The 12,202-nt window shown below is 39.0% G+C and overlaps 1 protein-coding gene across 10 annotated transcripts in view; it reads right to left on the bottom strand.

The window, feature by feature from the left end:
* The window catches only part of ODAD2 (outer dynein arm docking complex subunit 2), a 219,812-nt gene that overhangs the window by 72,593 nt on the left and 135,017 nt on the right, over positions 1-12,202 (bottom strand). Inside the window, exon 22 of one of the 10 annotated variants that reach the window (XM_079915234.1) lies at positions 2,631-3,411. The exons of the other annotated variants lie outside the window; for them this stretch is intronic. Coding sequence (XP_079771360.1) covers positions 3,352-3,411 — 60 coding nt within the window. The 3' untranslated portion in view covers positions 2,631-3,351. Of the gene's footprint in view, positions 1-2,630; positions 3,412-12,202 lie in introns of those variants that run through there. 10 annotated transcript variants of the gene reach the window in all.

The raw sequence follows: 12,202 nt of genomic DNA, 5'->3' as shown, positions 1-12,202 counted from the left end.
ATTATACATATACTCTTTGAGCCAGCATTTCTTCTCCTCAGCATACACTCAATCAGTGCTGTGTCCACCAAAACATCATGTCAAGGATGCTCACAGAAGCACCATTTGTAATAGAGCCAACTCATTTTCACGCTAATAGGTAGAGGATTCTTTAAAAAATGTTTCATGTTCAAATTATCCATTCACAAGTTTTTCAGAAGTTGGATAAATACTGTATAATTTGTAACTAAATGTCTGAAATTATATATAAAATAATATATATTGCCTAGAATAAATTAGAAACTGGTATCTAAAATAAATTAGAAAACCATTTCTGGAATAAATTAGAAACTAGTGTCATAGTTAAAAAAAAATAGGCTGAAGCCACTTGTGGAGTATAAAGTCTTAAAAATAAAATAGAAACAGCCTATCTGCACACAAATCTGTGCGTGAAAATCCTGAGGGTTAGGAAAAGATTCAGCTGAATAAATAATAATAATAATTTGTCTCCTTGGAAACCACTGCAGTGGATGAATACCATTATAGCAGTGCGTGCTGTGGTGTGCTACCCAGTGTGACTGAGTGGAAAAGTAACTGACTGGGTGATGGGAAGTGGCTCTCCATATATATGGTTACTTGAGAGGTTAACTATAAACCTTAGCATTTAAACTTAATAAATTAATTAAGAATACTAGTAGGCTAAATGTGGACTAGTTCATCCAATTCCAGGATATTAAGGCAAAAGGGTGTCCTTTCCAACTATGGTGTTAGCAACGTTAGGGAAAATAAAAGGCTGCTTTATACTGAGAGTAGAAGAGTTAACGATTTTCTTGTTTAAAGGGGGGTTGGGGATAAATAGGTGAAATACCTAAGAAGGGCTTAGAAAAGTTATAGTGACCACACGTTCTGATCCCAAGTCAGGAATTTTAGCAATTTATATAAAAAGTTTTATAATCGCATAAAAATTACACCTAAGTTTTAGAAAACGTTTAAACTATATCAAATTTGAATAGCTAGTAAAGGCAGCCAATCTGCAAGGCTGCAGGTTCCTTTTTCTAAGTTGGCTGGAGAGGGTGCGCCTTATCCAGCGCTTCTCAAACTTTACCGTGGATGTGAATCATCTGGGAATCTTGTTAAAATGCAGACTCTGATCCCGTAGGTCTGGTATAGGGTCTGAGGTTGTGCATTTCTAACAAGCACCTCTGTGCTGCTCTGTGTCTGGGATCACACTTTGAATAGCAAGCCCTCAGTCCTCACGGCGCCGGGAGAGGCCCCAGACCAGTTGCCTCCAGGCCACAAATAGCTTTGTCCATTAACAAACACTGAATGTTTTCCTGATGACAGGAAAAAAGTTTAGGAAGCACTATTCTATAGGACAATCATACAGCATATACTTTGATATCCTTTCAAAGGCAATTAAATTAACTGGATTGGCCAAGGGTCTGGCATACTGCGTCAGACCTTATATTCCTAGTTTCAAAGCTTATAGCTTTGAAGATAGTATTTTAAAGTAGGTAACAAATAAATTCAGGCCTCTCTCAGTTAGAGGAAATTATATTTTTATAGTATTAGCAGAAAGTCCTCCTGGTCTTGTCTTTGATTAGGAGCAAATGAAGTGTCCTAGGCAGACCGCCTTCACTTGCAGAGGTACCGCCAAGCAGAGCACCACAACTGCCTGCACCCTAATTCCATACGGACTAGAGCCACACTCTTCCTGCTCAGCGTGAGGCCACACGCCGCTGCATTCCAAGTGCACAATCAGTATTTGTCGGGTGGGTTAAGCTTCCATGCAATGGATTCATCACCATCAGGTTTCTCTAACCTTTTTCTTTGAACAGGTTGACTTTTGAGCATCAGAGGATGACAAATGTCAGTGATGGTCTGGCACCCTTGCCATTGAAACTCATGTGGATCAGTGGTCCTCAAACTTCCCCATCACCTTAGGAACTTGGTTAAAACACAGTTTCCTGGTATTGCTCACGGAGACTCCGTGTCAGTCGATTTAGGGTGTGGCCAAGCAATGTACGTGTTTCTCAACAAGCCCCATATTGCTTCGAGACAAGTAGACTGTGGACCATGCTTTGGGAAAGACTGCTGTAATGGACCACAGTGCACTCGCGTGGCCCAGGAGTAACTGGTGGGGTTGCTCCCTGATACTCAGGATATTGGGTGAGGAGATAGGAGAGTTCTGACTCATAAGAAGTCATATGACTTTAAGAACGGACACTCTTATTCATGATATACTAAGAGGCCTGAGACTTTTGTCCCAAATTTCCAGGTTAAGCTTAGATTTTCAATTTAATTTTTTTGATTAGGGATTTCTCCTTTTATAATGTCATAATTAGTGGTATTTATAATAATACCTAGAAGTATGCCCCTTGGCGGTAGGAGATGTTTTTAAAAGTAAAAATAATATAAAGATCTTGGACTTTCGGAATATAGCTCATGTAGACCTAAAAACTTGCTATAGATTAGTGAAAAGGTTTAAATTTAGCCCCAAACTTAATGGAACTGTATTTTATTTCCAATTTTCTTAATTCTAAAAATGTCAAGTATACACATACACACACACGGAGCATAAAATGCCATTCATATTAGCTAAATTAAGCAATATTAACCAATATTACCTTTGGAAAATACAGCTACCCTTGTTAAAATCTGTGTAAAGATTAGCAAAGTAATTTTTTAATCACAAAATCATCTGGTTTTAACTTTATATACTATAACTCTTTCTAGTAATAATGTTTAATTGGGATACATTAAGAATATGCAAGAGCTTCCAGGGCAGTACGAGAGGCTGGAAAATCATGAAGACGAAGGAGGAAAGTACAGCACTGGGGACATAATTCAAGAGAGGGTGTGAGGGCTGTGACCGGAGGGATGGGCGCCAGTCCACCACAAGACAAGCGTGCCCTCTGCCACATCCCGGTCCTGTCTGTGCGTCCCAGACACGGACTCTGCCTCGTAGAGCAGCTCCGCAGCCCTTCAGCACAGGCGCCCACGCCCATGTGTGCCCAGGGGACTTCAGCTCGACCTTGCAATGGGAGTGAAGAGAACAGACCCTGGAACCAGATTTCTTGGGTCCTTTCCTTATGACCTGGATGATTTGGGGCAAGTTACTTAACCTCTGTGAGACCCCATTTCTTCATCTGTAAAATGGAGAAAATGACAATTCCCATCTCATTGGATAATGGAGAAGATTGAATGAAAGAATATACGTTAATGTGCTTTTAGAATAGAATCTGCACATAAGAAGCTGAATAAATGAAAACGATATTACTTTCATTATTATCTAGCACTTTTCTTTACATGCAGCTGTCTTTTTCATCTTTTCTCACCTTTAGCTTTCAAGAAGGAGGGGATTCGTTTTGCTCAGGGTTGGGTGGGAGTGAGGTAGCAGAAGCAGGGTGGATTCGCTCCAGTGAAGCAGAGCTGGCATGGAAGAACAGTGAACATTTTAGAAGACCACTGAATCACCTCACGGGCAAAGGCATTGCCCAGAGCTCTCCAAGGAAAACTGAGACTAAAAAAAAGTTATTTTTAAGAGTCATCCTCACATCAGATTTTTATATGCACTTAACTTGTCAGAGTACAAAGAATTAAGATTAGAATTCGTAATTCCTGCTGGAGAGATTCTTGGTTTGTAAACCTTTCTATCAAAGAAAAGCAAAGCGCTAAATAAATACGACACGATGGCCCCTACTGGGCTTCATAAACAACTACTGAAGGGCAGCACGGCCTAGTGCAGTAATTTCCAATTCTTTTTAAAGCAGCCAAAAGCTTCTTGAAGCAATCTCATGTATAATTTCGATACACAAAATGGACAAAATAACCACTGTAACTGAAGTAGGTGACTCCAGTGACTACTCCCTGCCCCCCTTCCCCAGGGCCTTGAGTACTAGGCGCTGATCGCTCCCTGGGGGAAACCCTAAGGGTCCAGGAGACGCGGTTTGGAATTCACTCATCTAGTGGAAACAGCACTAAACTATACATCACAATCATAAATGATGTTATGCCCTGTAATGACTGTGTGGTTTTAGGAACTTCACCTACCTGACCCTTTGTTTCCTCATCTGCAAAATGTGTGTTTAAAATGGATAACTCACCTCTACCAGCTATCACTTTCCATGAATTTACTATATAAGAGAAAATCTAAAAGGGAAATAAGAATTCTGCTTCATGCCAAGATAGGGTAACAGAGACTGAATATACCTTCCTGCCTCAAGTAATTTAAGAATAGAAAAAAGTAAAAAAACATGGCTTTCAAGTCATCGGACATCAGACAACAAACAAAGCACAGTGATCACTGAGAAAAGGAAAACAAAAACGGGGCCCTAAGGGTGTCCCAGCCTGCTGCCTGGAGAAGTCTGCTGCCCGGGGAGAGTTTACAGGCTGCAGTGCAGGAAGAGAGAACCCACGCAAAGCGTGGCCATCTCCCTGAGGTGGGAGCCAGAGCTGGGAGTCTGGGGGACATGATGACTAGAGCCCTCCGGGAACATTACTGGAGAGGAGGGGGCAGACTTCTGGAGACCTGCATCAGTGCCCCTGGATCTCCAGTACTGACCATCACCTGTGTGTAAGGAGCCTACGTGAGGACAGGAAAAGGACACCTGAAAGATGGAACAATCCCTGGAGGTCACACACAGGCAGGAATAGTGCCTAAGCCCCCTACTCAGAGTGGAAGACTTCATAATTTACAGGGTGTCAGGTAGAATAAACATAAGGGTCTTGCCTCAGAAGTGGGGAAGAATTAGCCCTACTCTAGTCCTGCCAGCAAAGTGTAAAAGCAAGAACTGAAAAGATCAACTTGTTTCACAGTAACATAACTGCATCCCAGAATGAAACTCAAGAATATTTATGGAAACACACACACAAAGATATCCAACACTCAACACAGTAAAATTCACTGTCTGATGTCCAATGATCCATGCAGCAATGATATCAGAACTGTAATTAGAACTGGATTTTGTATGTGCAAGAAGCCAGAGGAAAGAATCACCATGTTAAGTGGGGACATGAGAGATGAATAAAAAGACACAAATTGAATTTTAAGAGGCGAAAATTATAGTATCTGAAATGTAAAACACACTGAGTGCGAATAAAGGGAAATAAAACATTGCAAAAAATTACGCTCCTTGAGGACATGGAAATATCCCAAATTAAAACACAGAGAAGAGAAAGGACTAAAAAAAAACTAACAGCACCTGAGGCAGCTGTGGGAAAACCTGAAGTAGCCCAAATGTCAGTGAAAATGTAGTTTCCAAGTACAGTAGAAAGAGAAGGGGAAAAGGAAAGTATTTGAAGAAATAATGGCTCAAAATTTTCCCAATTTGATGAAAACTATGAGCCCACAGATCCAAGAAGCTCAACAAACCTCAAGCACAAGACACATGAAGAAAACGGCACCAAGGCACGTCATAATCAAGTTGCACAAAATCAGTGAAAATACTGGTTTACAAACCAGCCAAAGAAAAAAGACACATGACATACAGGTGAACCAACGTAAAGATGATAGCAGATTCTTCTCAGAAACAATGTGAGTGAGAATAAAATGGGGCAACATGTTTAAAGTTCTGAAAGGAAGAAAAAAGTCAATGTAAAATTCTACACCTAGCAAAAATATTTTTCAAAAACAAGGACAAAATAAAGTCTTTTTTAAACGTAACAAAAGTTGGAAGAATTAAAGCCAACATTGCCCTGATAGCAAAACAGAGAAAGACATTATAAGAAAAAAAAATACTATAAAAATGAATATAGATGCAAAACTCTAAGCAAAAATTCAGCAAATTAAGTCCAACAATGTATGAAAAGGATAATACATCATGACAGAGTGGGGTTTACCTCAAGAATGCTGGGTTGGTTTAACATCTGAAAATGAATGTAATTCTCCAGAATAACAAACTAAAAAAGAAAAATCATAAGGTTATAGAAAAAAAAGATACAGAAAAAGCACTTGACAAAACCAGCATATATTCCTGATAAAAAATCCTCATCAAAGTAGTAATAGAAGAGAACTTCCCTACCCTGATAAAGGTTACCCATGAAAGACCTGTTGCTAACATTAAACTTAATGGTGAAAGACTGAATGCATTACCCTAAGATAAAGAGTAAGACTAAGACATATGCTCTTACTGCTTCTTTCCAACACTGTACAGAGTTTCTGGCCAGTGCAATCAGGAAAGGAAGATAAATAAACGCATCTAAGTTGGAAAAGAAGAAAGTCTTTATTTACAGATGACATGATTGTTTATGTGAGAGGCTGGCAAACCACAATCTGTCTTTGTATGGCTCACAGAATGAAGAGTGGCTTTTGCATTTTTGTATGGTGGAAAACAACAACAACAATGGCAACAATAAAAGAAAGAAGAATCGGCAACACAGACTATATGCCACCCATAAAGCCTAAAATATTTAGTATCTGACCTTTTACAGAAAATGTTTGCCTACCCCGGTCTATATAGAAAATATGATAGAATCTCCAAAAACCTACTAGAGTAAATAAGTGAGTTTAGCAAGGTTGTAGAATACAACATTAGTAACAAAATCAATCACATTTCTTTATAATAGCAATTAACAATCAGAAATTGAAATTTTAAAAGTACTATTTACAGTAGCATCAAAAACTATTGATTACATAGGGAATAATCTGTATTGATTACATAGAGATTATGTGAAAAACCCATATGATGAACACTACAGAATGTAGCTGAGAGATATGAAATAAGATCTAATTCAATGGAAAAACAGAGCTGGAGGAATCAGGCTCCCTGACTTCAGACTATACTACAAAGCTACAGTAATCAAGACAGTATGGTACTGGCACAAACACAGAAAGATAGATCAATGGAACAGGATAGAAAGCCCAGAGATAAACCCACGCACATATGGTCACCTTATCTTTGATAAAGGAGGCAGGAATGTACAGTGGAGAAAGGACCGCCTCTTCAATAAGTGGTGCTGGGAAAACTGGACAGGTACATGTAAAAGTATGAGATTAGAACACTCCCTAACACCATACACAAAAATAAGCTCAAAATGGATTAAAGACCTAAATGTAAGGCCAGAAACTATCACAGTCTTAGAGGAAAACATAGGCAGAACACTCTAGGACATACATCACAGCAAGATCCTTTTTGACCCACCTCCTAGAGAAATGGAAATAAAAACAAAAATAAACAAATGGGACCTAATGAAACTTCAAAGCTTTTGCACAGCAAAGGAAGCCATAAACAAGACCAAAAGACATCCCTTAGAATGGGAGAAAATATTTGCAAATGAAGCAACTGACAAAGGATTAATCTCCAAAATTTATAAGCAGCTCATGTAGTTCAATAACAAAAACACAAACAACCCAATCCAAAAATGGGCAGAAGACCTAAATAGACATTTCTCCAAAGAAAATATACAGACTGCCAACAAACACATGAAAGAATGCTCAACTTCATTAATCATTAGAGAAATGCAAATCAAAACTACAATGAGATATCATCTCACACCAGTCAGAATGGCCATCGTCAAAAAATCTAGAAACAATAAATGCTGGAGAGGGTGTGGAGAAAAGGGAACCCTCTTGCACTGCTGGTGGGAATGTGAATCGGTACAGCCACTATGGAGAACAGTATGGAGGTTCCTTAAAAAACTACAAATAGAACTACCATATGACCCAGCAATCCCACTACTGGGCATATACCCTGAGAAAACCGAAATTCAAAAAGAGTCATGTACCAAAATGTTCATCGCAGCTCTATTTACAATAGCCCGGAGATGGAAACAACCTAAGTGCCCATCATCGGATGAATGGATAAAGAAGATGTGGCACATATATACAATGGAATATTACTCAGCCATAAAAAGAAACGAAATTGAGCTATTTGTAATGAGGTGGATAGACCTAGAGTCTGTCATACACAGTGAAGTAAGTCAGAAAGAAAAAGACAAATACAGTATGCTAACACATATATATGGAATTTAAGAAAAAAAAATGTCATGAAGAACCTAGGGGTAAGACAGAAATAAAGACGCAGACCTCCTAGAGAACGGACTTGAGGTTATGGGGAGGGGGAAGGGTGAGCTGTGACGGGGCGAGAGAGAGTCATGGACATATACACACTAACAAACGTAGTAAGGTAGATAGCTAGTGGGAAACAGCCGCATGGCACAGGGATATTGGCTCGGTGCTTTGTGACAGCCTGGAGGGGTGGGATAGGGAGGGTGGGAGGGAGGGAGACGCAAGAGGGAAGAGATATGGGAACATATGTATATGTATAACTGATTCACTTTGTTATAAAGCAGAAACTAACACACCATTGTAAAGTAATTATACCCCAATAAAGATGTTAAAAAAAAATTAAAAAAAAAATAAAAAATAAAAAAAAGCCACAAAAAAAAAAAAAATCTAGAAACAATAAATGCTGGAGAGGGTGTGGAGAAAAGGGAACCCTCTTGCACTGCTGGTGGGAATGTGAATCGGTACAGCCACTATGGAGAACAGTATGAAGGTTCCTTAAAAAACTACAAATAGAACTACCATATGACCCAGCAATCCCACTACTGGGCATATACCCTGAGAAAACCATAATTCAAAAAGAGTCATGTACCAAAATGTTCATTGCAGCTCTATTTACAATAGCCCGGAGATGGAAACAACCTAAGTGTCCATCATCGGATGAATGGATAAAGAAGATGTGGCACATATATACAATGGAATATTACTCAGCCATAAAAAGAAACGAAATTGAGCTATTTGTAATGAGGTGGATAGACCTAGAGTCTGTCATACAGAGTGAAGTAAGTCAGAAAGAGAAAGACAAATACCGTATGCTAACACATATATATGGAATTTAAGAAAAAAAAATGTCATGAAGAACCTAGGGGTAAGACAGGAATAAAGACACTGACCTACTAGAGAATGGACTTGAGGATATGGGGAGGGGGAAGGGTAAGCTGTGACAAAGCGAAAGAGAGGCATGGCCATATACACACTACCAAACGTAAGGTAGATAGCTAGTGGGAAGCAGCCGCATAGCACAGGGAGATCAGCTTGGTGCTTTGTGACCACCTGGAGGGGTGGGATAGGGAGGGTGGGAGGGAGGGAGATGCAAGAGAGAAGAGATATGGGAACATATGTGTATGTATAACTGATTCACTTTGTTATAAAGCAGAAACTAACACACCATTGTAAAGCAATTATACTGCAATTAAAAAAAAGATCTAATTCAATGGAAAGATAGTCCTTTTTAATGGGTCAGAAGATTCAATATTGTTAAGATATCAATTTTCCCCAAAAGATCTATAGATTTAATGTCATTCCAATCAAAAATGTTAGGAAGCATTTAATGTAGAGAATGACAAACTGATTTTAAAGTTCATATGGAAATGTAAAAGAACTAGAAGAGCCAAAACAACTTTTAAAAGACAATAAGGTAGGAATACTTATACTAACTTTAAGGCTTATTCATTACAAAGCTACAGTAATTAAGACAGTGTGATATTGGCATAAATATAGACAAACAGAACAAGGGAACAAAACAGATATGTATTCATTGATTTTCTTTCCAAAACTACAAAAGAAATTCAGTGGAGAAAGGACAATCTTTTCAACAAATGATGCCCTTATGCCCCCCCAAATTAGCTTCAATTCCTACCTAGCATAATACACAAAAATTTACTCAAAATGGGTCATAGACTTAAATGTAAAACCAAAAGTTTTAAAACTTCCAGAAGAAAACATAGAAAATCCTTGTGACCATGTGTTAGGCAAATATTTCTTAGATATAGCACCAAAAGCATGATCCATTTTTTAAAAAGATCAGTTGGATTTCATCAAAGTTAAGAATGTCTGCTCTTTAAAAGACACTGTTAAGAGAATAAAAAGACTAGCTACAAAGTGGGAGAAAATATTTGCAAATTATACATCTGGTAAAGAACTTACATCCAGACTATACACAGAACTCTCAAAACTCAATAATAAGGAAACAAATAATGAAATTTTAAGATGGTCAAAAAATTTGAACATTTTCCCAAAGGAGTTATAGAGCTAGCATATAAACACATTAAAAGATGTTCTACATTATTAGTCATTAGGAAAATTGAAATTGAAGTCATGAGATACCATTACACACCTATTAAGATGCCTCAAATAAAAAAGACTGAACACACCAAGTGTGATAAGGGCGCCCCCATACACTGCTGGTGGAAATGCAAAATGGTACGGTCGCTTTGGAGAGCAGAATTGGCAATTTCTTCAAACGTTAATCACACACATACCACATGATCCAGCCACTCACTGGTATGCATTTACCCAAGAGGAGAGAAAGCGCACGTCCACACAAGACTTGTACATGAATATCCACAGCAGCTTTGTTTGTAATAACCCCAAATGGGAAATAACTCAAAAGTCCATCAACAAGTGAAAGGATAGCCCAATTGTGGTATGTCCATACAATGGAATACTACTCAGCAATAAAAGAGTGAAGATTGACACATGTGAGAACAGAGATGAATATGAAAGCAATTAGGCTGAGTGAAAGAAGCCAAACAAAGAAATCAAGCACATACCGTATGATCCTATTTATGTTAAACTCTAGAAAATGCTGATCTACAAAAACTAATCTATATTGATAGAGAGCAGATCAGTGGTTGCCCCAAGACAGAGAGGGGCAGGCAAGAAGCTTTACCAAGGGGTAGCAGGAAACTTGGTGGGATCATTACATTGATTTGGTAATGATGTCACGTGAGTTTGTGTATGTACAATATATAAATATATGCGTCAAAACTTACCAAATTGTATACTTTAATCATGTGCGTGCATATGTCAATTACACTTTAATAAAGCTATTATATTTTTAAGTTAAAAAACAAAAATGAAATAAGGAAAACGCTTGGCATATGAATAATATTAAAGTTTAACAGGATAAACTAAAACCTAACTTACTGGAACGCTTAAGGAATCATAAATTTCTTTCTCACTTTAAAGGAAAAGTTCAAATACCATAACAAGAAAAAAGTCAATCAGAAACAAATCTGTATATGACTCTATGTGTGGTATTGTAATAAATTCAGTGAGGGCTTCCCTGGTGGCGCAGTGGTTGGGAGTCCGCCTGCCGATGCGGGGGATGTGGGTTCGTGCCCCGGTCCAGGAAGATCCCACATGCCGCGGAGCGGCTGGGCCCGTGAGCCATGGCCGCTGAGCCTGTGCGTCCGGAGCCTGTGCTCCGCAACGGGAGAGGCCACAACAGTGAGAGGCCCGCGTACCGCAAAAAAAAAAAAAATTCAGTGATACCTAATAGTCCTAACTAAGTAATTTAATTGCATATCATCAAGTGAACTATCCCCAGCACTCCAGGGAATATCTGAAATGTGAGGAAAGTACTCAAAACCATAAAGTTACATGAAGCGTCTTAATTAACCAAAAATATTATAGTTCAATCAAACATTATGCAGACTTGCATACGGACAATGAGAGCTCCTGAGTGATCTGAGCACCTCAAGTCCACTTACTTGACTCGAAAGCATTAGTGCTATTTTTCTTGCTTCAAAAACCAAGGGGTGTGTGAACTTCTGGGTTCATCTTCCGGTACTGTGGAGGCCACTCTGCATGGTGAGTCTGGGAACAGCCAAGACGACCCTTTCAGCTCTACTCAAATTGAACCCCTCTTCCGTCACTCTGCCACTGCTGGGAGTACTCCAGGTTGCATCTTCCGCAGTCTCTTCAATTTCCTGCCTTCCAGAAAGTTATGGTAGTTTTTACCTGCTTGGTATAGACGTTTGCGAAACAAACCCAATGTCACGAGGGGAAGGGAGTTTCCTGCTTCTTAAAGGTGCTCATCTTCCTTCTGTTTGATCACTTTTTCTGTCCTAGGAAAGGGCTTGTCTTGCTCAGTTTTTCTGCAACTTCTTCTATCACTCGTTCTATCACTTTCCTATGTTACAGTTTTGTTATAATTAGCAAATGACTTTGGAATATCTCCTAGATGTCTCATATTTTCGATACAGTTGCGAACAGCTCTGCTTCCATGTTCGCAAGGTTTTGTAATGACACAGACCCTGGGCTGATACTCTGGAGAAGGAAGTCTGTGTGAAACCATAGAGAGGGTAAGGACTGGATTATTCCTACCCATTGTACACATCAGAGCAGGGGGTTTATTAGTTCCTATAGAAGAGATGCTTGCCGGGAGAGCCTCTACCACAAGGATTATTTTTCGTCATAACTGACGGCTTAGCA

The sequence above is a fragment of the Stenella coeruleoalba genome (genome assembly GCF_951394435.1).
Source record: "Stenella coeruleoalba genome assembly, chromosome: 2".
Lineage (NCBI taxonomy): Eukaryota > Metazoa > Chordata > Mammalia > Artiodactyla > Delphinidae > Stenella > Stenella coeruleoalba.
The sequence above is the reverse complement of the archived record's forward strand: the minus strand, read 5'-3'. Positions and strand labels throughout refer to the sequence as shown.